At 34.2% G+C, this 27,948-nt stretch overlaps 1 protein-coding gene and 1 long non-coding RNA gene across 2 annotated transcripts in view; one reads left to right on the forward strand and one right to left on the reverse strand.

Moving 5' to 3' along the window:
- Positions 1-27,948, reverse strand: part of LOC142233506 (uncharacterized) — a 329,935-nt gene that overhangs the window by 3,986 nt on the left and 298,001 nt on the right. The window contains exons 3-6 of the mRNA XM_075304468.1: positions 16,954-17,031; positions 16,704-16,885; positions 9,702-9,900; positions 9,335-9,441 (exon numbers count right to left, since the gene is read on the reverse strand). Of these exons, the coding sequence (XP_075160583.1) occupies positions 9,335-9,441; positions 9,702-9,900; positions 16,704-16,885; positions 16,954-17,031 (566 nt within the window). The remainder of the gene's footprint in view (positions 1-9,334; positions 9,442-9,701; positions 9,901-16,703; positions 16,886-16,953; positions 17,032-27,948) is intronic.
- The window catches only part of LOC142222253 (uncharacterized), an 80,483-nt gene continuing 78,741 nt past the window's right edge, over positions 26,207-27,948 (forward strand). The window contains exons 1-2 of the long non-coding RNA XR_012718287.1: positions 26,207-26,376; positions 26,867-27,029. This is a non-coding gene — a long non-coding RNA (uncharacterized LOC142222253). The remainder of the gene's footprint in view (positions 26,377-26,866; positions 27,030-27,948) is intronic.

The following is a 27,948-nucleotide window of genomic DNA, read 5'->3' on the forward strand; positions in this document are numbered from 1 at the left end:
AACAGACGGACGGACGGACGGACGGACATGCTTAGATCGACTCAGAATTTCACCACGACCCAGAATATATATACTTTATGGGGTCTTAGAGCAATATTTCGATGTGTTACAAACGGAATGACAAAGTTAATATACCCCCATCCTATGATGGAGGGTATAAAAAACAGTTGAAAAGTCGATGTTTTGATGTGAAGCTCTAAATTATATTAGTCCTTCCTGATTTACTTTGCTTTTTTAATAAAATCACTATGTGCAACAATAAAATACTTTTTAAAGCATTTTTCTTCGAAGTTGGAAATTTGGTCCGCTGGAGGGAATTTTGGTCCGATTTTTGAAAAATTTTGGTCCAAAATAAAATTGGGTAGTGGCAACGCTGTCTACCACTCCCCATCATCTCCTCCCATACATTCTTCCCTCAGGTACCCACCTCACGCGGTTCGTCCGCTTACGCGATTCGTTCGCTTACCCAGTTCGCATGCTTACGCGGTTCATCCGCGTACGCGATTCGTGCGCTAATATAGCACGAGGACTACCTCAGCACCACCGTCATCCCCGTGCACGAGCACCAGCGGACTTCCGTCCACGAACAGCAGTCGGTCCGACACCATCGTCATCCCCGTTCACAAGCACCAGTCGTTTCAACACCATCTCTACCCGCGTTCACGAGCACCAGTCAGCCTGACACTATAAGCATCGCACCGTTTCATCGTCGTCACCGGTCAGCATCACCACCGTCCAGCCCAGAAGCTCACCAGCTCACCACCATCAAAACTCCATCAGACGTCTCCGCCTCTTCAGACAGCTCATTGCATACATCCCCACCTGTATTGTACACACGATTGTCACTCGAACAAAAATAATCTTCCAAAATCTTGTCAAAATTTTATTTCTATAGAAATTTTAGACCTTATCTTATTTCGAGTGTAAATTTTCTCACAATTGTATTTCCATAGAAAATTTTGCCAAAATGTTATTTCGTTGTTTTTTTGATCTCAGCTTAAAGCCATGCATTGACTAAACTACAAGTGTAGCTTAACCAACAGAGGAAAAGTATGCTTGTCAAATTTATTTGGGCAAAGCCCTATAGACTGCAAGATGGTTGGATGTACAGCTGTTTCGGAATTTGTTAAGCTACACTTGTCGTTTAGTCATTGCATGGCTTTAAGCTGAGATCAAAAAAACAACAATAACGATTGAAGAGAAGCCAACAATAACAAACAAAACGAAAATGTTATTTCTTTAGAAAATTTTTTCAAAATTATATTTCTATAGAAAACTTTGTCAACATTTTATTTTTTATAGAAAATTTTGTCGAATTTTTATTTTTATATAATGTTTTGTCAAAATTTTATTTTAAATAAAATTTTGTCAAAATTATATTTTATATACAATTTTGTCAAAACTGAATTTTGTATAAATTTTTTTTTCAACTTTTTATTTCTATAGAAAATTTTGTCCAAATTTTATTTCTATAGAACATTTTGTCAAAACTTTATTTCCATAGACCATTTTGTCAAAATTTTATTTTTTATAGAAAATTTTGTCAAAATTTTATTCCTATAGATAATTTTGTCAACATTTTATTTTTGTATAAAATTTTGTAAACATTTTATTGCTATAGAAAATTTTGAAAAAATTTTATTTCCATAAAAAATTTAGCCAAAGTTTTATTTCTATAGAAAATTTTGTCAATATTCTATTTCTATAGAAAATTTTGTCAAAATTTTATTTCTATAGAAAATTTTGTTAAATTTATTTTTATATAAAATTTGGTCAAAATTTTATTTTATATACAATTTTGTTAGAATTGTATTCTGTATAAAATTTGGCAAGATTTTATTTCTATAGAAAATTTTGTTAAATTTTTATTTCTATAGAAAATTTTGTCAAATTTTTATTTCTATAGAACATTTTGTCAAATTTTTATTCCTATAGAAAATTTTGTCAAAATTTTATTTTATATAAAATGTTGTCATATCTTCATTTCTTAAGAGATTTTTTTGTCAAAATTTTATTTATATATAAAATGTTGTCAAAATTTTATTTATATATAAAATTTTGTCAAATCTTTATTTCTGTAGAAAATTTCGTCAACATTTAATTTCTACAGAAAAGTTTGTCAAGATTTTATTTCTATTGACAGTTTTTTCAACATTTTATTTCCTAGGAATATTTTGTCAAAATTTTATTTTTGATAGAAAAGTTTGTCAAAATTTTATTTCTGTAGAAACTTTTGTCAAAATTTAATTTCTATAGAAAACTTTGAGAAAATTGTAGTTCTATAGAAAATTTTGTCAAAATTTTATTTCTATAGAAAATGTTGTAAAAATTTAATTTTTATAGAAAATTTTGTAATGTGTTTATCAAAATTTTATTTCTATAGGCAATTTTGTCAAAATTTTATTTCTATAGATAATTTTTTCAACATTTTATTTGTATAGAAAATTTCGTCAAAATTTTATTTTATATAAAATTTTGTCATATCTTCATTTCTATAGAGAGTGTTTTGTAAAAATTTTTTATTTTTATATAAAATGTTGTAAAAATTTTATTTATATATAAAATGTTGTCAAATTTGTATTTATATATACTCTCTTTATTTCTGTAGAAAATTTTCTATAGAAAATTTTGTCAAAATTTTATTTTATATTAAATTTTGTCATATCTTTATTTCTAAAGAAAGTTTTTTGTCCAAATTTTATTTATATATAAAATTTTGTCAAATGGATATGAAAAGATGATGCACAGTGGCAGTTAAGATGATTCAATTTGTAAGAAGAAAATGCCCAAATGTTTTCTCCATAAGAAGTTAGGGAACAAAATTGAGTTATATCCCCCAGCCAGATCTATACTAAAGGCTGTGGAAAAATTTCATTTGCCCGAACTGAAACATGTACAGTCTAGGCATGTATAGATCTGTATCTGTCGTTTATTTTTCAATGGTTCTATTCAAGGCCGTAGCCAGGATTTTAATTCCGAGGGGGGGGGGGGGGGGGTTTAAACTTAAAAAAAAATATTCATATAATCTCATGTGTAGAAAATTTTATTTATGCGGGGATCCGGAGCGGTCCATTTTTTTCGCTCCGCTCCGGAGAAAAAAAAAACGCTCCGCTCCGAGAAAAAAAATCGCTCTGCTCCGCTCCACGCTCCGCTCCTCTTCGAGAAAATTATAGTACAAACATTGTATTATTTGTTCAATTGAGTTTTATTCTATGGGGGCACAGCGTGACCCCATTTGTCGAAATCGGGCGATACATATATGGGAGCTATATCTAAATTTGATCCGATTTCTTCCAAATTCAATAGCGTTCGTCCTTGTGCCCAAAAAACTCCCTGTACAAATTTCATCAAAATCGGTTAATAATTGCTACCGGAATCCTGTGAACAACAAATACATGGACAGACGGACGGACACCAAGCGCTAGATTGACTCAGGAGGTGATTCTGAGTCGATCGGTATATATTTTATGGGGTCTAAAATCAATATTTCTGGTAGGCACATTTTTTGGCAGATCAAACTTATTATACCCTAACCACTATGTGGTTTAGGGTATAATGACGTTAAAACAATGTGTTGAAACATTTTATTAATTTTGAAGATTTTTTCAGAAATATTAAATCCATTTTGACTTCATTAAAACAAAATTTTCATTCATGTTAGGATACACATTTTTATGTTGAATCACTTAGCTATAAGGACAAACAGACTTCATTGAAAATTTAGAGACTTTTAGACAAGGAAAAAACTTTATTTCAGAGAAATACGTCTTCTATTCTAAGCAAAATGCGTATTCGTATTTTAAGCATATGAAATATTTGGCCTCCCGACAATATTCTTTGCGGTGCACCATCTACTATTTAATATGTGATAGAAACCAAATTTATGAAAATGGACCAAAATGGACCAAATACTGTTTGGTCCGACCATCGGACCAAATTTAAAAATTAGAAATCTTTTGGACCAATTTTGATCCGATCGGACCAAAACGGCAACGCTGATTGGAATTGAAAGTCTATACACAGAGTAGAAGTAACTACTCTCCGAAAGTTTTTTTTTGTTTTGCAACAGACGTAGAGAAGAGGTTTTGTTATATTTGCAATGTGTGTGTGTATGTTTATGTTTGCAACAACCTCCATCGAAATCAGTCCGTGGTATACCTACGGATATTCTTACTCAGATCTAGTGTTACCTAATTTCGCTTTTTTTTCCCTTTATTGTAAAAATACATTTTCGAACAGCGTTTTTAAGAAATGTTCGTTCTCAAAAAAAGTAGATATCATGCAATAATACAAATCAAGTCATTAGTTTTCAATGTGAGAAAAAAATTAAAATAAATGTATTTGCGCACATTTTTCAACCAAAATTGAAACTATCCATAATTTCAATTAAATTTTCGAGAACTAATGAATGCTAGAATCCTAGGGTATAGTACAATAGTAAAGCAAATATGAATGTCCTTACACTGAAAAAAAGCATGCCCGGTTCCAAAGATTTAGTCTTTACTTTAACAGTTTGGGTATTAATTCCGAGCCAAAGAAGCGGAGAATAAAGGGTGATTCTTTTGAGGTTAGGATTTTCATGCATTAGTATTTGACAGATCACGTGGGATTTCAGACATGGTGTCAAAGAGAAAGATGCTCAGTATGCTTTGACATTTCATCATGAATAGACTTACTAACGAGCAACGCTTGCAAATCATTGAATTTTATTACCAAAATCAGTGGCAGAAAATCCGCTTTTTTATCGACAAATTTTGTTCAGCGATGAGGCTCATTTCTGGTTGAATGACTACGTAAATAAGCAAAATTGCCGCATTTGGAGTGAAGAGCAACCAGAAGCCATTCAAGAACTGCCCATGCATCCCGAAAAATGCACTGTTTGGTGTGGTTTGTACGCTGGTGGAATCATTGGACCGTATTTTTTCAAAGATGCTGTTGGACGCAACGTTACGGTGAATGGCGATCGCTATCGTTCGATGCTAACAAACTTTTTGTTGCCAAAAATGGAAGAACTGAACTTGGTTGACATGTGGTTTCAACAAGATGGCGCTACATGCCACACAGCTCGCGATTCTATGGCCATTTTGAGGGAAAACTTCGGAGAACAATTCATCTCAAGAAATGGACCGGTAAGTTGGCCACCAAGATCATGCGATTTGACGCCTTTAGACTATTTTTTGTGGGGCTACGTCAAGTCTAAAGTCTACAGAAATAAGCCAGCAACTATTCCAGCTTTGGAAGACAACATTTCCGAAGAAATTCTGGCTATTCCGGCCGAAATGCTCGAAAAAGTTGCCCAAAATTGGACTTTCCGAATGGACCACCTAAGACGCAGCCGCGGTCAACATTTAAATGAAATTATCTTCAAAAAGTAAATGTCATGGACCAATCTAACGTTTCAAATAAAGAACCGATGAGATTTTGCAAATTTTATGCGTTTTTTTTTTTTTAAAAAGTTATCAAGCTCTTAACAAATCACCCTTTACAAGTAAGGATACTTTAAAGACGCAATTCTCTTTTAAATTTGGGGGTTATGTACTTGCTTCTAGGAAGCAAATGTTAATTTTTCATTTTTTTAGATTTTTTTTGTCAGTTGTTATAAAAATCCTTTAAAAACGAGTTAACGACAATTTTATTTTCCATATTAAGATTCTACTTCCAGTAGAAATTATGCTATGTTGACTTTTGGACAAGGAAAAAACTTTATTTTAGAGAAATGCGTCTTCCATGTTAAGCAAAATTTGCATTCTTATTCTAAGGCCATGAAATCTTTGACTTCACGACAATATTTTTTTCAGTGTAGAAAACTAAAAAATTAAATATAAATAAGATCGTTTAATTGCACTTATTTGACGTTCATTACAAACATCTTTGTAGTAATACGGGATGAAATTGATCGAAAGTACTGTTGTTACTTTTACAACACATACTAGAGATATATTTTGACATTTGCCGTTTTTGAAAACAATTACTAAAAAAAACGTTGTGTTTTCCCCAATGTACGTACGTACAAAAATACATATCGTACATTTTAAACGTTTACTCACACTACGCTAAGTACTAGCTATATTTGAAATTACCTACACAGTGTATTTTCAAAGTTGCACATTTCATTCAAGTAATATTTTATTCGGAGCGGAGCGGTTTTTCATTTGGTAACCGCTCCGCTCCCGCTCCGCTCCGGATTTTAGAAATGCCGCTCCCGCTCCGGCAAAAAAAGGGCTTGCTCCGCTCCGCTCCGGATCCCTGTGCATAGGTATGTATACAATATTTTTACAATATTAAATTGAGCCGACGGGCTTTTTGGGCAGCAAATAAATCAATTACTTCTTCAGTCGGCACATTTATTCGGCGATGAACCGACATTAATGCCAATCCATTGAGTCTACTCTCGCTAGTCGAATTTCTAAGATACGTCTTTAATCTCTTCATTGTTGAACGTTCGGATGAGCACGTAGTAACTGCAGGGATGGAAAATGCAGTACTATAGTACTTTTTTCAATACTTTTTCACCCCGGTCAGTACCGTAGTACCCCCGCGAATGATTTAGTACCTTTTGTGTAGACATTTTTGAGTCGATATCAGATTTATGGTACAATATCTTTGACAAAATATTTTAATATTTTGAGAGTCTTTATCAACCTTATTTGCTAATAGTCTTTCACAAATATGGCAAAACAGACATGTTCATGTGGGAAGAAAATCTCGATTTTGTAAAAGACATAGTCAAAAACAGGATTTTATTGATCTTCAAGAATGTTTTAGTCGAAAAACGAATGCGATTCTATATTATCGATTTTTTATTTCGGTAGAAAATGTTGTCAAAATTTTATTTCAATTGAAAATTTTGTAAAAATTTTATTTCTATAGGAAATTTTTGCAAAATTTTATTTCTATAGAAAAAATTTTGCAACATTTTTTTCTACAGATTTTTTTTTGCAAAATTTTATTTCTATAGAAAATTTTTGCAAAATTTTATTTATATAGAAAATTTTGTCAAAATTTTATTTTCTTTAAAATTTAGTCTCTTGACAATAATTTTCCAGTGAAATTTTTGTAAAAAGTACCTTTCCGCTCAAAAAATACCTTTTTTGTACTTTCTTAAAAATCGTATTTTCCATCCCTGAGTAACTGGCAAATTGACCAACATTTTTAAAAGAATATGCACGTTTGGAAATATCTCTTTATTGTACTCTCCAAGTGCTTCCATCGCTGAATTAGGCAGGTTCTTTTCGCAGGTTTTGCGCCAATTCATTTACACATGTGTGTTTGGCTATTTCGTTGTTGTTGCTATGGCTAAACAAAGCGAGTCATGTTCACAAAAAGAACAACAAACACAAATAAAAAGCAGAAAGACATTTTCCAAAAATGAAATTTGTGGTGCGAGAACAACAACAATTTGTTTTTTCGGCCGTCGTTTGACGGACTTTTCAACTAGTATTCTATGATTTGTGCAAGTTTTACAGGTAATCGTTTTTCAACATAAAACCTCCAGCTTTTCTTCAACATCTTCGATAAGATTTTTCTACGCAGCTAAAAATATATATTTATTTATATAAAAATATTCATTTATTTTTTTTGGGGGGGGGGGGGTTTGACCCCCCTCATCCCCCCCTGAATACGGCCTTGGTTCTATTGATCAAATTCCTTGATGTACTTTGTGCATAAAATTCGAAAAACAAATAATTGTAAAATTAAGATTTTATTTGTATAGAAAATTTTGTCAAAATTTTATTTCTATAGATAATTTTGTCAAAATTTTGTTTCTATAGAAAATTTTGTCCAAATATTATTTTTATATAAAATTTTGCCAAAACTTTGTTTCTATACAAAATTTCGTCAAAATTTTATTTCTATAGAAAATTTCGTCAAAATTTTATTCCTATAGAACATTTTGTCAAAAATTTAGTTATATAGAACATTTGGTCAAAATATTAGTTCTATAGAAAATTTTTTCAGAATTTAATTTTTTGTAGAAAATTATGTTGAAATTTTATTTTTATATAAAATTTTTTCAAAATATAAAAAAAAATATAAATATAAAATTTTGTCAAAATTTTATTTCTATAGAAAATTTTGTCAAAATTTTTTATTTCTATAGATAATTTTGTCAAAATTTTGTTTCTATAGAAAATTTTGTCCAAATATTATTTTTATATAAAATTTTGCCAAAAGTTTATTTCTATAGAAAATTTCGTAAAAATTTTATTTCTATAGAAAATTTCGTTAAAATTTTATTTCTATAGAACATTTTGTCAAAATTTTATTTCTATAGAAAATTTTGTCAAAATTTAATTTTTGTAGAAAATTTTGTTGAAATTTTATTGTTATAGAAATTTTTGTCAAAATTTTATTTTTATATAAAATTTTGTCAAAATTTTATTTCGATAGAAAATTTTATTTTTATAGAAAATTTTGTCAAAATTTTATTTTTATATAAAATTTTGTCAAAATTTTATTTCGATAGAAAATTTTATTTTTATAGAAAATTTTGTCAAAATTTTATTTCGATAGAAAATATTGTCAAAATTTTATTTTTGTAGAAAATGTTGTCAACATTTTATTTTTATAGAAAATTTTGTCAAAATTTTATTTCTATAGAAAATTTTGCAAAATTTTATTTCTATAGAAAAGTTTGTCAACATTTTATTTATATCGAACATTTTGTACCTCTATGTTTGAGAGGAATATTTTGCAAAATCTACCAAAACTTGAAGAATCCCTACCAATCTACCAAACAGTAAAAAATCTACCAGTTTTGGTAGAATTCTCCCAACTGTGGCAACCGTGATTATACACATAAAAGTATTGCAAATAAAACGTTTCAAATAAAGAAGTAAATAGAGTGATCTTATTTAAGGTTTGCGTATCCTTAAAAGATAAGCCTGGACGATCACTGGCCTATATTTGATGCGATTTCTTTCCAACTGAATAGTCATATATAAATTTCATTAAAATCGCTTAATACGTGCGATTAGAATCTTGCGAACAACATATACATGGACAGATAGACGGACACCACGGGCTAGATCGACTCAGAGAGTGATTCTGAGTCGATCGGTACATGTTTGATGGGGGTCTAAGATCAATATTTCTCGTTTGCACTTTTGTTTGCAGATCATAGTTGTAATGAATTGATAAGTTTATTTTTTAAAGCAATCCATTAAAAAAATTATTTGAAAGTACCGAAGGAATCAATTATGTAATTTTATGTAATTTTCGTTGCTGCAGTAATTTCAATTAAAAATTGAGTTAATTTCGAATCAAAAAAAAAAATGTTGTCAATGTATTTATCTCATATACAATTGTTTCTGTATATGAGAATTTTTCTTACCTTGAGAACTCTGATTAAATGTCTAAGGCCTAGGTATTTCTTTAATAATCTATATAAGTCGTTAATTAGTTGATTATTTTCATGCTCGATTTGGGCGGTGGTCATGTCTGGAATAAAGAGAAATTTAAAAATAATAATTACATACAATTCTTCTTATAGAGGTAAAGTCTATAAAGTGACACAAAAAAGATAAATATTGTAGTATTTACCAAAAGATAGTTTGGACCAAAGCATTATTCCTTTAAGACCACTTAAAATACATTGCCACCATATTTACTTTTGCACGCAATGTCTTTTATTTAGCTTTAAAAAAAACTTCTTCCATCCATAATATAGAAATTAATTTTCGTATGATTGCATTACTTACTCTCCAATCGTTCGAGACGCTCTCGTTTTTCCGCTGCTTCTTCCGCCAGTTTAGCTGAAGTCTTAACACCTTCTCCAGATTTTTGAGTTTTCTCCATAATCGAACACGCGCGCATAACATAGGTGGGTACGGTTTCTTGTTTCTCTTGTCGGGGTATATCAATCAATGCCCAATATTGTGTTTCTAACCGAATGACATCCTATATATGGGAATTATAATTAAAAAAGGGAAAATTAGTACATCGCTGCTAATTGAAACAATCATTCAAAGTCAAGTACAACAAGTGAGTAAAGTTGAAAGTCGGGCGTGCCGACTATATCATACCCTAAACCACCTCTACTGAATTAGTAAACATTGTTGGTGGGATATCAATGGTATAGGTTTTGGGGAAAACCGCATTTCCATATTTAAGAACTTAAAGGGATATTAAAAAAGAAGAAATCGCTAAATTTGTGTGGGTAATAAATCCAAATTTCTGAAAATAGGGGAATAGATTTACGTAAGAGCTACATGTAAGTCTAAATATGATCGGCTAATACATGTACATTTCAAATTTGAGCAATATTGGTCAATAAATAAGAGTATTATGGCCAAATTTTTGAAAATCGGGCGCTCTATATATTTATTCGAGCTATATCTAAATCTAAACCGATTTGGATGACATTTTGCATATAGAGTCAGTGCAATAGAAGATTAGAGAAAGCCAAATTTGAGTAAGATCGGTTGATAAATAAGGGTTTTATGGCCAAATTTGTGAAAATCGGGCGATACATATATATGGAAGCTATAGCTAAATCTGAACCGATTTCAATGATTTTTTGCACATATAGTAAGTGCTATAGAAAATTCGATTTGGCCAATGTTTAGTCAGATCGGTTGATAAGTAAGGGACTTATGGCCAACTTTGGAAAAATGGGGCGAAACATATATATGGGAGCTATATCTAAATCTGAATCGATTCTAATGAAATTTGGCACACTTAAAGGGTAGTGAATTGGATTACTTTGTTTCAACTTTAAAAAAAATATTCATATAATCTCATGTGTAAAAAATTTTATTTATGCATAGGTATGTATACAATATTTTTATACCCTAAACTACATAGGGGTTATTATACCCTAAACCACATAGTGGCTAGGGTATAATAAGTTTGATCTGCCAAAAAATGTGCCTACCAGAAATATTGATTTTAGACCCCATAAAATATATACCGATCGACTCAGAATCACCTCCTGTGTCGATCTAGCGCTTGGTGTCCGTCCGTCTGTCCATGTATTTGTTGTTCACAGGATTCCGGTCGCAATTATTAACCGATTTTGATGAAATTTGGTACAGGGAGTTTTTTTGGCACAAGGACGAACGCTATTGAATTTGGAAGAAATCGGATCAAATTTAAATATAGCTCCCATATATGTATCGCCCGATTTCGACAAATGGGGTCACGTTGTGCTTTTTTTCAAACGGATCGTCACCAAATTTGGCAAAAGGTAATCTTTTTTACCGCCCTTCATGTCTTCAAAATTTCATCCAAATCGGTTAAGATTTAGATATAGCTCTCATATATATGTATCGCCCGATTTTCCCAAATTTGGCCACAAAACCCTAATTTATCAACCGATCTTACTCAAAGTTAGCTAACGATCTTCCATAGCATTAACTATATGTGTAAAAAATCATCGAAATCGGTTCAGATTTAGCTATAGCTCCCATATATATGTACCGCCCGATTTTTCTAAATTCGGCCATAACACACTTATTTATCAACCGATCTTACTCAAAGTTGGCTAAATGTAATCTCCTATAGCACTAAATATATGTGCGAAGTATCATCGAAATCGGTTCAGATTTAGATATAGCTCGCATATATATGTATAGCCCGATTTTCCCAAATTTGGCCATAGAACCCTTATTTACTAACCGATCTTACTCACAGTTGGCTAGATCCAGTCCACTATAGTACTAACGGTATGTGCAAAATTTCATCAAAATCGGTTCAGATGTAGATATAGCTCCCATATATGTATCGCCCGATTTTGAAAAATTCGCCCCTAATAACCTTATTTTTGACCGTAGAGCCCTCATTTCTTAACTGATCTTTCTCAAATTTTGCACAAGGTAAACTTTTGTGATATTAATCAAACCCGCAAAATATTATGCAAATTGGTTCAGATTTAAATATAGCTTCCATATATATGCATCGCTCTATTTTCCCTAATTTGGCCATAGTACTCTTATTTATTAACCAATGTTACTCAAATTTTAAATTTTGATGTACTACCCGATCGTATTTATACGTACTTGTAGCTCTTACATAAGAATATTGCTCGATTTTTACAAATTTGGAGTTATTACTCACACTAATTGAACGATTTTCTCTTTTTTAATAATGGGCTCAATATTAGTGGCATACTAACTCTTTTGGTGCAAAATAAACTATAGCTCCTAATATTAGACATTTCTGCTCAGATTACGACACGACACCCATAAACATGTACCCCCCTTTATGTTCTCCAAAATCTATACCAATGATACCCCACAAATGCTTATGTTTACTAATTCAGTAGGGGTGGTTTAGGGTATGATATAGTCGGCCCCGTCCGATTTCTACTTTACTCACTGGTTATAATATTAAATTGAGACGATGGCCTTTTTGGGCAGCAAATAAATCAATGACTTCTTCAGTCGGCACATTTATTCGGCGATGAACCGACATTAATGCCAATCCTTTGAGTCTACTCTCGCTATCGAATTTCTTAGATACGTCTTTAATCTCGTCATTGTTGAAAATGAACGTTCGGATGAGCACGTAGTAACTGCAGGGATGGAAAATGCAGTACTATAGTACTTTTTTCAAACATTTTCACCCCGGTCAGTACCGTAGTACCGCCGCGAATGATTTAGTACCTTTTGTGTAGACATTTTTGAGTCGATATCAAATTTATGGTACAATAGCTTTGACAAAATATTTTAATATTTTGAGAAAGTCTTTATCAACTTTATTTGCTAATAGTCTTTTACAAATATGGCAAAACAGACATGTTCATGTGGGAAGAAAATCTCGATTTTGTAAAAGACATAGTCAAAAACAGGATTTTATTGATCTTCAAGAATGTTTTAGTCGAAAAAAGAATGCGATTCTATATTATCGATTTTTTATTTCGGTAGAAAATGTTGTCAAAATTTTATTTCAATTGAAAATTTTGTAAAAATTTTATTTCTATAGGAAATGTTTGCAAAATTTTATTTCTATAGAATAAATTTTGCAACATTTTTTTCTACAGAATTTTTTTGCAAAATTTTATTTCTATAGAAAATTTTTGCAAAATTTTATTTCTATAGAAAATTTTGTCAAAATTTTATTTTCTTTAAAATTCAGTCTCTCGACAATAATCTTTCCGCTCAAAAAATACCTTTTTTGTACTTTCTTAAAAATTGTATTTTCCATCCCTGAGTAACTGGCAAAGTGACCAAAATTTTTAAAGAATATGCATGTTTGGAAATATCTCTTTATTGCTTCCATCGCTGAATTAGGCAGGTTTTTTCGCAGGTTTTGCGCCATTTCATTTACACTTGTGTGTTGGGCTGTTTCGTTGTTGTTGCTATGGCCAAACAAAGCGAGTCATGTTCACAAAAAGAACAACAAACACACATAAAAAGCAGAAATACATTTTCCAAAAATGAAATTTATGGTGCGATAACAAAAACAATTTGTTTTTTTTCGACCGTCGTTTGACGCGCTTTTCAACTAGGATTTGTGTCAGTTTTATAGGTAAGCGTTTTTCAAAATAAAACCTCCAGCTTTTCTTCAACATCTTCGGTAAGATTTTTCTATGCAGCTAAATATATATATTTATTTATATAAAAATATTCATTCATTTCGGGGGGGGTTTGATCCCCCTCCCCCCCCCTGAATACGGCCTTGGTCCCCATATAAACCGACCTCCCAATTGTGGGTCATGGGCTTATAAAGGGTGATTTGTTAATAGCTTGATAACTTTTTTTAAAAAAAAAAACGCATAAAATTTGCAAAATCTCATCGGTTCTTTATTTGAAACGTTAGATTGGTCCATGACATTTACTTTTTGAAGATAATTTCATTTAAATGTTGACCGCGGCTGCGTCTTAGGTGGTCCATTCGGAAAGTCCAATTTTGGGCAACTTTTTCGAGCATTTCGGCCGGAATAGCCCGAATTTCTTCGGAAATGTTGTCTTCCAAAGCTGGAATAGTTGCTGGCTTATTTCTGTAGACTTTAGACTTGACGTAGCCCCACAAAAAATAGTCTAAAGGCGTCAAATCGCATGATCTTGGTGGCCAACTTACCGGTCCATTTCTTGAGATGAATTGTTCTCCGAAGTTTTCCCTCAAAATGGCCATAGAATCGCGAGCTGTGTGGCATGTAGCGCCATCTTGTTGAAACCACATGTCAACCAAGTTCAGTTCTTCCATTTTTGGCAACAAAAAGTTTGTTAGCATCGAACGATAGCGATCGCCATTCACCGTAACGTTGCGTCCAACAGCATCTTTGAAAAAATACGGTCCAATGATTCCACCAGCGTACAAACCACACCAAACAGTGCATTTTTCGGGATGCATGGGCAGTTCTTGAACGGCTTCTGGTTGCTCTTCACTCCAAATGCGGCAATTTTGCTTATTTACGTAGCCATTCAACCAGAAATGAGCCTCATCGCTGAACAAAATTTGTCGATAAAAAAGCGGATTTTCTGCCAACTTTTCTAGGGCCCATTCACTGAAAATTCGACGTTGTGGCAGATCGTAAGTCTATTCATGATGAAATGTCAAAGCATACTGAGCATCTTTCTCTTTGACACCATGTCTGAAATCCCACGTGATCTGTCAAATACTAATGCATGAAAATCCTAACCTCAAAAGAATCACCCTTTAGAAATCGTAGTTTTTATACAATTTGCCTGAAATTTGAAATCTAGAGGTATTTTATGAACATAAAGAGGTGTGCCAAAAATGGTGAGTATCGGTCCATGTTTTTGTTTTGGCCCCCATATAGACCGATCTCCCGATTTTACTTCTTGGGCTTATAGAAACCGCAGTTTTTATTCAATTTACCTGAAATTTGTAATCGAGAGGTACTTTAGAACCGTAAAGAGGTGTGCCAAAAATGGTATGGTCCCCATATAAACCGACCTCCCGATTTGGGGTCTTGGGCTTATAGAAACCGTAGTTTTTATCCAATTTGCCTGAAATTTAAAATCTAGATGTACTTGAGGACCATCAAAATGTGTGCCGAAAATGGTCCGTATCGTTCAATGTTTTGGTATAGCCCCCATATAGACCGATCTCCCGATTTTACATATTGGGTTTATAGAATCCGTAGTTAATATACAATTTGCCTGAAATTGGAAATTTATTGGTATTTTAGAACCGTAAAGAGGTGTGCCAAAAATGGTGAGCATCGGTCCATGTTTTGGTATGGTCCCCATATAAACCGACCTCCCGATTTGGGGTCTTGGGCTTAGAGAAACCGTAGTTTTTATCAATTTGCCTGAAATTTAAAATCTAGATGTACTTGAGGACCATCAAGAGGTGTGCCGAAAACGGTCCGTATCGTTCAATGTTTTAGTATAGCCCCCATATAGACCGATCTCCCGATTTTACTTCTTGGGCTTATAGAAACCGCAGTTTTTATCCAATTTACCTGAAATTTTAAATCGAGAGGTACTCTAGAACCGTAAAGAGGTGCGCCAAAAATGGTGAGCATCGCTCCATGTTTTGGTATGGTCCCCATATAGACCGACCTCCCGATTTGGGGTCTTGGGCTTATAGAAACCGTAGTTTTTATCCAATTTGCTTGAAATTTAAAATCTAGATGTACTTGAGGACCATCAAAAGGTGTGCCGAAAATGGACCGTACCGTTCAATGTTTTGGTATAGCCCCCATATAGACCGATATCCCGATTTTACTTCTCGGGCTTCTAGAATCCGAAGTTTTTATGCAATTTGCCTGAAATTGGAAATCTAGAGGTATTTTCGGGCCATAAAGAGGTGTGCCGAAAACGGTGAGTATCGGTCCATATTTTAGTATAGCCCCCATAAGAACGATCTCCAGATTTAACTCCTTGGGTTTCTAGAACCCGTAGTTTTTATCTGATTTGCCTGAAATTGTAAATATTCTGGTATTTTAGGCTCACAACAACGTGTATCGGATTAAGTTTTTATCCATTTGGTAATGCCTCCATATAGACCGACTTCACTTCTTGAGGGTATAGAAGGGTCACTGATCATGAAAATTGCTTGAAACTCAATGTAAAATTTCCAGATTTTACTTCTCGGGTGAAAATCTACAGATTTAAGATTTCAAATCAAGACGTTATTTTATAATTTTTTTTTTTAAACAAAAATGGTTTTTATAAATCCAGATTCTGATATAGTCCTCATAGATGAAATCTTTAAATTTATCTTCGGGAAGTGTCCTCAAGTCCTCAAGCCCTCCTGAAATTTCAAAGGAAACCCTAATATTTGGTTCATGGTGGTGGGTATTTAAGATTCGGCACGGCCGAACTTACTGCTGTATATACTTGTTTCGTTCCTGTACCAAAAAAAAACGCCACATACCAAATTTCATGAAAATCGGTTAATAATTGCGACCGGAATCCTGCGAACAACAAATACATGGACGGACAGACGGACGGACACCAAGCGCTATATCGACTCAGGAGGTGATTCTGAGTCGATCGGTATATATTTTATGGGGTCTAAAACCAATATTTCTAGTAGGCACATTTTTTGGGCAGATTAAAGTTATTATACCCTTTAGGGTATAAAAATTTGGAGCCCTTTTGTATGATTTTTTCTATCGAAATTAAATCATCCTTAGTGTAATCAGTTCGACGTTTGCCCTAAACGAGTTTTTTTTCTCTTAAACAATTATAGTTAATATCAAAAGGAACTTAGTTCACCTAAGTAACTTTTGTTATTAATTTATTTCTGTTTTTGTTTTTTTTTTTGTTCTTGAGCCTATCCTTTACCTTTATCATAATCTTCAACATGGGATAACGTTGAAAAATATTACGCTGCGATTTAGAGTCCCCATATTTGTTCATAAGCGTTATCAGAGCTTGTTTAGCCGTATCATAGGATTCCTCAAGCCTTATACGTAAATTACGCAGTCGTTCATTGGTCTCTATGACTTCTTCACGGCTCATGCCACCTAAAATTATTGCACAATTTTTCATAAATTATTATTATTTTCTTTTCGAAAACTTTGATCATGCTTACTTGGTGCACCCTCATCTTTGACATCCTGAACAATTCGTCGAACACTTTGGGTGAATTTCCCCACAAAATTTGTTGTAGCTAAAAAAAAAAGAGAAAACAAGAGAAAAATTAATAATAGAGTCTAGTGGTGATTACGTTTCAGGAAAAAAAGTTTTACATATTTCGAATATTTTCTATTTAAATAAATGAGAAAAGTACATATTTTATTTTTATTTATTTATAACTAATACTAAAATTTTAGTAAAAAATTAGTAGAAAAATATAAAAAAAGCATTGGCAACAGAGGCCATCAGCTAAAGATTTTTATACCCTCCACCATAGGATATATAGGTGTATATTAACTTTGTCATTCCATTTGTAACACATCGACATATTGCTCTAAGACCCCATAAAGCATATATATTCTGGGTCGTGGTGAAATTCTGAGTCGATCTGAGCATGTCCGTCCGTTCGTCCGTCTGTTGAAATCACGCTAACTTCCGAACGAAACAAGCTATCGACTTGAAACTTGGCTCAAGTAGTTGTATCGATGTAGGTCGGATGGTATTGAAAATGGGCCATATCGGTCCACTTTTGCGTATAGCCCCCATATAAAGGGACCCTCAGATTTGGCTTGTGGAGCCTCTAACAGAAGCATATTTCATCCGATCCGGCTGAAATTTGGTATATGGTGTTGGTGTACGGTCTCTAACAACCATGCAAAAATTGGTCCACATCGGTCCATAATTATATATAGCCCCCATATAAACCGATCCCCAGATTTGGCTTGCGGAGCCTAAAAGAGAAGCAAATTTCATCCGATCTGGCTGAAATTTGGTACATGGTGTTGGTATATGGTCTCTAACAACCATGCAAAAATTGGGCCACATCGGTCCATAATTATATATAACCCCCATATAAACCGATCCCCAGATTTGGCTTGCGGAGCCTTCAGCCGATCCGGCTGAAATTTGGTACATGGTGTTGGTATATGGTCTCTAACAACCATGCACAAACTGGTTCACATCGGTTCATAATTATATATAGCCCCCATATAAACCGATCCCCAGATTTGGCTTGCGGAGCCTCAAAGAAAAGAAAATTTCATCCGATCCGGCTGAAATTTGGTACATGACGTTGGTATATGGTCTCTAACAACCATGCAACAATTGGTCCATATCGGTCCATAATTATATATGGCGCCCATATAAACCGATCCCCAGATTTGGGTTGCGGAGCCTCAAAGAGAAGCAAATTTCATCGGATCCGCCTGAAATTTGGTACATGATATTGGTATATGGTATCTAACAACCATGGAAAAATTGGTCAACATCGGTTCATAATTATATATAGCCCCCATATAAACCGATCCCCATATTTGGCTTGCGAAGTCTCCAAGAGAAGCAAATTTCATCCAATCCGGTTGTAATTTGGAACATGGTGTTAGTATATGATCTTTAACAACCGTGCCAGAATTGGTCCATATCGGTCCATAATTATATATAGCCCCCATATAAAACATTCTCCAGATTTGACCTCCGGAGCCTCTTGGAGGAGCAAAATTCATCCGATTCGGTTTAAATTAGACACGTGGTGTTAGTATATGGTCGCTAACAACCATACCATAATTGGTCCAATCACACAAAAATTGGTACATATCGGTTCATAATCATGGTTGCCACTAGAGCCAAAAATAATCTACCAAAATTTTATTTCTATAGAAAATTTTGTCAAAATTTTATTTCTAGAGAAAATTTTTTTAAAATTTTATTCGGTTCATAATAAAATTTTCATCATTGTCAAAATTTTATTTCTATAGAAAATTTTGTCAAAATTTTATTTCTATAGAAAATTTTGTTCAAATTTTATTCGGTTCATAATCATGGTTGCCACTCGAGCCAAAAATAATCTACCAAGATTTTATTTCTATAGAAAATTTTGTCAAAAGTTTATTTTTATAGAAATTTTGTTAAAATTTTATTTCTGTAGAAATTTTTGTCAAAATTTTCTTTCCATTTGTTTTGTTTTGTTATTGTTGGTTTTGTTCTTTAAGCATTGTTGTTGTTTTTTATTTCAGCTTAAAACCATACATTGACTAAACTACAAGAGTAGCTTAACCAACAGAGGAAAAGAATGTTTGTCAAATTTATTTGGGCAAAGCCCTATAGACTGCAAGATGGTTGGATGGACGCACGTTTCGGAATTACCACATTCCTCATCAGCATCCTCTACTTGCAGCAAAACTATCAACCAATTATCAGAATAAATTCAGGCAGTTTATTAAACCCAACAAAAACCACACTTGAACCCTCCGAAAAAAGGTTTTACATTGATAGCCGGCTTATGCCGAAATATAGAAAATCTATAGAAAATTTTGTCAAAATTTTTATTTTTATAGAAAATTTTGTGAAAATATTATTTCTATAGAAAATTTTGTTAAAATTTTATTTCTGTAGAAAATTTTGTCAAAATTTTATGTCTATTTTGTCAAACTGAATTATATACGTATTGGATCGATCTTTTCTGATTTAATATATACCACGTATGGACTTACATACAATTTAGAAGATGGTGTTAGGAGGTTTTAAGATACCTTTCCCATCGGCAAGCGTTACCGCAACTTAAGTAATTCGATTGTGGATGGCAGTGTTTAGATGAAGTTTCTACACAATCCATGATGGAGGGTACATAAGCTTCGGCCTGGCCGAACTTACGGCCGTATATACTTGTTTTATTTTAATTTTTATTTTAACGCAGAATGAACATTTTTATAAAAATAATTTAAAACTATAAATAATCACGATTTAGATTTCTTTTAATTTGTTCCAATATCGAAATTTTGTCACATATTTTCCTATAATAATTTGATATAGTAATAATGTCTATATTTACACTCAAAAAAAGTGAACTCTCTATTTCACTAAAGCCAATTTAACTTTATTTTAGTTCATGGAATTATTATGTTTGAAGAAAGTTTCCTCTACTCTAATAATTTTTTGTGTACGTTAGTTAAATTAACTAAAACCGAGGAAAAAAATGCACACAAATGAAAGATAAAGATAAACTAAATTCGTGTCTTCCACAAAATAGTTCAATATTTCTTTAAATTTGTAAATTTTATTACAAATGCGTTCATCATGAACTTCGTATGTCACTAAAGACATTCTTGCAATTTTGAACTCCAATTTTTTTTCCTTCAAACTACAAAATTTTCTTTAACAAGTGAAAAAACCTAATTATGTCTAATAAATTTTCTTGACTTTGTCGAAAAATATTTACTTATTTTTATGACATCGGCGTGATGTCAGCGTTTGTTATACTGTTTAGTTAAAATTTTCTCAAAATATTCAAATTTTCTAAAATTAAGCGAAAATTTTCTTTCTGGTGGGTTCACTGTTTTTTCAGTGTATGTTTCTTAAACTGAACCACACGTTACCATATTATGATAATGGCTACAAAAAAAAAAACTGTTCAGAAATTGCCCTCGAACACTGTCATTTATCGATTAAATGTAGCAACAATGAGGCATTAACCAAAGTATGATCTACGATTTGATAGGAAATATTCTGTCTATTGAAAGACAGAGCATTATGCCATTAAAAATCGCATTGAGAACTAAATCACACCACACACTAAACACTCTTGAAAAGAACAACAGACTGATTGTTCCACCAAACGAACACACCCGAGACGGGATTTGAACTTGCTTCCATGAATTATGAAGAAGTACACAAATTCAATCTACCATTCACAACATCTCAGACGACTAAGCTAACGCTTGCAGCAACGCGACTGTGGCTATTTGCACGAGTGGTGTACACACAGCCAAGGCAGGTATGAAGCGATAACACACAACACATTGTGATATCGATATGTGCAGGCTATTTATAGCATCAGCTATAATTGAGTTCTTTATAGCATTCAACGATACTCATAAACTCACACTCGTATAGGGATGCCAATGTGTACGCATTTATATTTGGGTAAAATTATTTTATTTTAGGGTGGGTATTTGCAATGGGAAAGTGTGTCACACATAACAGGTTGGATGATAAGTCCCCGGTCTGACACATAGATGGTGTCGCTGGTATTAAATGCTTATTATTTTTATATAGTACCAACCTTCAACTGATTCGTGTCAAAATATGACGTCTGTAAGTGAATTAGTTTGTGAGATAGAGCGTCTTTTGTGAAGCAACTTTTGTTATTGTGAAAAAAAAAAATGGAAAAAAGGAATTTCGTGTTTTCATAAAATACTGAAGGGAAAAAATACGGTGGAAGCAAAAACTTGGCTTGATAATGAGTTTCTGGACTCTGCCCCAGGGAAATCAACAATAATTGATTGGTATGCAAAATTCAAGCGTGGTGATATGAGCACGGAGGACGGTGAATGCTGTGGACACCCGAAAGAGGTGGTTACCGACGAAAACATCAAAAACAAGTAAGTAAAGTACAAAGTAGGGCGGGGCCGACTATATTATACCCTTCACCCCTATGTAGGCCAAAATATGTGTTACCATCTCAACTACGTCACATTTGCTGGAAGCTATATAAAGGAGACAATTTTTTTACTTCTACAAAATCTCTAGAATTAAAATTTTAATCGGCTAACGTTATCCAGTTAATTGGAGGAAACTTCCATTGAAAATGGGTCTAAAATGTGTAACAGTCTACCATATTTCACCAACTGTGGTGTACGTATATATGGGAGCTATATATAATCTGAACCGATTTTGACTAAATTTGACATGTATAGTTAGAATAATAATTCTGCTATCTATGGGAAATTACTTTATATGAAAGTAACGAAATACTTTATATGAAAGGCAAATTCGTTTGTCTAAAATTTCATTCCGGAGGAAAATATTTTTTTTTTGTGTGTACCCTCAATAATAGAAATCGGTCTATATCGATGTCTTACCAAATAAATCGGTACGGTTTCTAGAAGCCCAAGGAGTTAAATCGGGAGATCGGTCTATGTGGGGCTATACCAAAACATGGGTCGACACACGCCATATTCAGCTGACCTTTCTGTTGTCAGCCGGATTCTAGAAGTCCTAGAAATAAATTCGGGAGGTAGGTCTATATGCACTAATAGAAAAAGTTTCGTTATATTAACGAAATGTGTCGTTAAAAGTCAGCCAATGAAAGAAATTCGTTAATACAACGATTTTTTCCGTTAATATAACGAATTTTCTGCCAATCAACGTAGTTTTTCGTACTATTAACGAATATTTTCATTGTATTTGTGAAAATGTTTCGTTATATCAATGAAAATTTTTCGTTGGCTGACTTTTAATGAAATTTTCTTTGTGTGTGGGAGCTATACCAAAACATGGACCAATACTCACCATTTTCGTTACACCTCTTAATGGTCCTCAAATACCTTTAGAATTCCAATTTCAGACAAATTGGGTAAAAACTACGAATTCTAGAAGCCCAAGAAGTATAGTCGGGAGATCAATCTATATGGGGGCTATACCAAAACATCGACCGATCGACCTATTTGTGATCTTAAAATACCTCTAGAATTTCCATTTCAAGCAAATCGGATAGAAAGTATAGTTTATATACGCCCAAGAAGTAAAATCGGGAGATCGGTCTATATGGGGGCTATACCAAAAGATGGACAGGTACGCCCCATTTTCGCCACACCTATTTGTGGTCCTAGAATACCTCAAGATTTCAAATTTCAGGCAAATCGGATAGTAAATACAGTTTCTAGACGCCCAAGAAGCAAAATCGGGAGATCGGTCAATATGGGGGCTATACCAAAAGATGGACAGGTACGCCCCATTTTCGCTACACCTATTTGTGGTCCTAGAATACCTCAAGATTTCAAATTTCAGGCAAATCGGATAGTAAATACAGTTTCTAGACGCCCAAGAAGCAAAATAGGGAGATCGGCCAATATGGGGGCTATACCAAAAGATGGACCGATACGGACTATTTTCGACACACCACTTTACGGTCTGAAAATACCTTTAGATCTCCAATTTCAGGCAAATCGGATAGTAAATACAGTTTCTAGAAGCACAAGAAGCAAAATCGGGAGATCGGTCCATGTGGGTGCAATATCAAAACATGGATCGATAGGCACCATTTTAGGCCCACCTTTTGATGGTCCTAAAATACCTCTAGATTTCCAATTTCAGGCAAATTGGATAAAAACTACGGTTTTTATAAGCCCAAGACCCCAAACCGGGAAATCGGTTTATATGGGGACTATATGAAAACTTGGACCGATATAGCCCATCAGCGAACTTGACCTGCCTGTAAACAAAAAACGAATCTGTGCCAAATTTCAGGACGATAGCGCCAATATTGAAAGCTGTAGCGTGATTACAACAGACAGTCAGACGGACAGACGGATATGCATATATCGTCTTAGAATTTCTCCCTGAGCAAGAATATAGGTTAGGTTAGGTTATGTGGCAGCCCGATGTATCAAGCTCACTTAGACTATTCAGTCCATTGTGATACCATAGTGGTGAACTTCTCTCTTATCACTGAGTGCTGCCCGATTCCATGTTAATCCCAATGACAAGGGACCTCCTTTTTATAGCCGAGTCCGAACGGCGTTCCACATTCCAGTGAAACCACTTAGAGAAGCTTTGAAACCCTCAGAAATGTCACCAGCATTACTGAGGTGGTATAATCCACCGCTGAAAAACTTTTTGGTGTTCGGTCGTAGCAGGAATCGAACCCACGACCTTGTGTATGCAAGGCGGGCATGCTAACCATTGCACCACGGTGGCTCCCCCAGAATATATATACTTTATAAGAAGGGTGATACGGTCAAAATTTGGTCAAGGGAAAGCGCGTGTAAATCGGTGAAATCGTTTATTTAAAAAATCAAATTAAATTTCTTTTTCAAGTTCAATTAGTATAAAATTCAGGAAAAATATCCAGTTAGGCTTTCGCTTTTCCAAATCCGAATTGCCGGGCCTCACGCTTGATACCTGCCATCAGATTTTGTACAGCCACCTTGTCCACCTTCTTCGCCGCAGAAAGCCAGTTTGCTTTGAACTGCTGCTCGTCCTTAGCAGTTTTTTTGATCTTCTTTAGGTTCCGCTTGACAATAGCCCAGCATTTCTCAATTGGGCAGAGCTCTGGCGTGTTGGGAGGGTTCTTGTCCTTGGGAACCACCTGCACGTTGTTGGCGACATACCACTCCATGGCCTTTTTACCGTAATGGCAAGATGCCAAATCCGGCCAAAACAGTACGGAACAACCGTGTTTCTTCAGGAAATGCAGCAGACGTTTATTCAAACACTCTTTCACGTAAATTTCTTGGTTGACAGTCCCGGAAGCTATGAAAATGCTGCTTTTCAAGCCACAGGTACAGATGGCTTGCCAAACCAGATATTTCTTTGCGAACTTTGACAGTTTTATGTGCTTGAAAATATCTGCTACCTTTCCCCTTCCTTTTGCCGTATAAAACTCCTGTCCCGGAAGCTGCTTGTAGTCGGCTTTGACGTAGGTTTCGTCGTCCATTACCACGCAGTCAAACTTCGTCAGCATCGTCGTGTACAGCCTCCGGGATCGCGCTTTGGCCGTCGTATTTTGTTTATCATCGCGATTTGGAGTCACTACCTTCTTGTAAGTCGATAGTCCGGCTCGTTTTTTGGCTCGATGCACGGTTGTAGACGATACACCCAGCTAATTTGCGGTATCTCGGAGAGAGAGGTTAGGGTTTCGCTTGAAACTACCGGCAACTCTCTTTGTCGTCTCAGCGGCTTCCGGTTTTCGATTTCCCCCCGATCCAGACTTCCTGGCTGTCGACAAACGTTCCCCCAAACACTTTAATTACATTTGTAACGGTTGATTTGGCAACTTTTAGCGATTTCGCCAGCTTTGCGTGCGAGTAGCTCGGATTTTCGCGATGCGCGAGCAAAATTTTGATACGCTGCTCTTCTTGCTTGGACGGCATTTTGACAACTGAAGAGTGAATTCCAAAATCAAAATAGGAGCAACATTCTACACACACACACACCTTCAAAATGAGGGGTGTTCAGGTTTTTTAAATGCAAAATTGAAAGAAATACGTCAAGTTTATATTGACCAAATTTTGACCGTATCACCCTTTAGTCGTAAATCGATATTTCGATGTGTTACAAACGGAATGACAAACTTACTATACCCCCATCACCATTGTATGGTGGTGGGTATACAATAGGGATGTCAGATTTTGAAGAGGCAAAAAGAGCACATTCAGCTTATAAAAAGAGCACATACGAAAAGAATAGAACACACTTTTTCAAATAAAATAAAAACATTTAATTCCAATTTATTGAAATATAATTCATTTAAACATAGCAAAAAGGTTCATACCATAAACATAAAATAACCCACTTTCAACTCAAGCTAATTTTCTTACAATACTTTGTAAGTCATTTTTTGTGTTTTTGTGAAAAACGTTATTGAAGAAGTTTGTTTACATTTAGAACAGAGTACAAAGTGAACAAGCAACATCTTATACGACTCTGATATATAAAGTAAAACACTATTTAATTAGAAAATAACGGCTAGGAAAATCTATTAGTGCGACATTTACGTATTTTCAGTTTACTTTTACCATTTATTGAATCGCGTTTGATTAATATTTGTTGTGATGCAAAAAAAGACCACTTTTGCGTGCTCTTTTGACCTGTCTTGTTTTAAGAGCACATTTTGTAAAAAAAAGCACATGTGCTCTTTAAAAGAGCACGTCTGGCATCCCTAGTATACAAATAGAGTGAATCGCATGCGCAATGGAGTCTAATGCATGCCTACGGCAAACATACAAACTCATTGTGAATTGATTTGAGACCTCTATTCCTTTCTTTGTATATGACTTCACTTTACGAAAATCGCACCTGGCAATAATGTAGAGATTTTCTGGATAGAACAATAGGTACAAAGTACTAAAAGAAAATGGCCTTAATGACAAAAACTGATCACCACTATTGCTATGACTAAGATTTATTGAATATTGTTAAAATTATCTCCCCATTAAATTGTTAAAATTATCTCCCCATTAAATGTTCAAATCAAAATCATCTTGCTCTTATTTCTTTAGTTGAAGAGAAACGCTAATAAAGATCGTCATCATCATCATCATTATAGAGAATTTGTCTTGTACATCCATTCAACAGCATGCTCATATTTATCTCTCTCGGTATGTTTGACGGATATATTGTGTGTTGTTGTTGGTTTAAGCGAAAGAGTTCATATTATTTGTGTGGTAGACACTAGCGAGAGCAAGTGCAAAATAATATTGAAACACATTTTTTTTTTCAAAACATTGTTGATTTGCGAAACATATGCTCAGTACGAAACTAAAATCTACGAAGATCGTAACGTTGAAATTAACAACGCGCGCGTGTGCTTTTTGTGCTTCCACTTCATAACGGGGTGTTTGGGTAGAAGTCAAAAATAACTTCGTTCGGCATATCGAAGAAGGTATTGGGTGTGTTGATGTGGGTAAACAAGAAACCTAAAGAAAAATCATAAAACAAAATAATAACAATAAATTCGAGTGAATAAATGTCAATACAACAACAACAACAACTGTTTATATCTGCGACTATAAAGGCAGTAGTAGTGAATGGTGGTGATATTTAATACAAGAATCGTATAGCAAAACCAGCCAAGTTAAACAAAAAAAATAAAATTAAAATTTCCAAATTAATTTAATGAGAGTGACAGAAAGAGACGATAGTATAGGATTAATAATTAATATTGTATTTGTTTGTCGCGGGTATTGCATTTGAGTGCCGCTAATGAAGTTTATTCATGCCAATAAGTTAATTAAAATTTAATATGTTAGAGTTCGTCTCTATATTGAAAAAGTCGAAATCATTTATAAAAATAATTCATATCAATGTTAAGTTTTAAAATTTAAATCATTCATTTATTTTCATTTACAATCCAATCTCTTGGTTATTTACAGAGTAAATAGCGGTAAACGCGTAAAAAACGTGCTTCCATAATTATCTGTGTGTGAGCGAGTGTGTGTGTATGTTTGTTGTGTGCTCTGCATTCAAATTCACTGCAACAACAGTTTCCAGACACATTCAACGATTTGTTTACATTTTGCTAATGGTATTTTGAAGGTAAGTTAGACAATAACGATGATGATTATAATGATGATGATGATGACATGATGATGACGTGATGATGATTATGATCATGTAGAAGAAATAAAATACACTTGAAATGTTTCAAGCATTTGTATCCATGTTGTTATCTACGTGAACATGCATATCAATTGCCCACACATAGTAGCATGAATTAAAATTATTATACCCTCCACCATAGGATGGGGGTATATTAACTTTGTCATTCCGTTTGTAACACATCGAAACTAGCTATCGACTTGAAACTTGGCACAAGTAGTTGTTATTGATGTAGGTCGGATGGTATTGAAAATGGGCCATATCGGCCCACGTTTACGTATAGCCCCCATATAAACCGATCCCCAAATTTGGCTTGCGGAGCCTTCCGGAGCAGCAAAATTCATCCGATCCGGTTGAAATTTGGTACGTGGTCTAAGTATACGGTCTCTAACAACCATGCCAAAATTGGTCCATATCGGTCCATAATTATATATAGCCCCCATATAAACCGATCCCCAGATTTGACCTCCGGAGCCTCTTGGAGGGGCAAAATTCATCCGATCCGGTTGAAATTTGGTACCTGATGTTAGTATACGGTCTCTAACAACCATGCAAAAATTGGTCCATATCGGTCCATAAATATATATAGCTCCCATATAAACCGATCCCCAGATTTGACCTCCGGAGCCTCTTGGAGGAGCAAACTTCATCCTACCCGATTGAAATTTGGTACGTGGTGTTAGTATATGGTCTCTAACAACCATGCAAAAACTGGCCCATATCGGTCCATAATTATATATAGCTCCCATATAAACCGATCCCCAGATTTGACCTCCGGAGCCTCTTGGAGGGGTAAAATTCATCCGATCCGTTTGAAATTGGGTACCTGATGTTAGTATACGGTATCTAACAAGCA

This window comes from Haematobia irritans, chromosome 1 (assembly GCF_050003625.1).
Source record: "Haematobia irritans isolate KBUSLIRL chromosome 1, ASM5000362v1, whole genome shotgun sequence".
NCBI classification, from domain to species: domain Eukaryota; kingdom Metazoa; phylum Arthropoda; class Insecta; order Diptera; family Muscidae; genus Haematobia; species Haematobia irritans.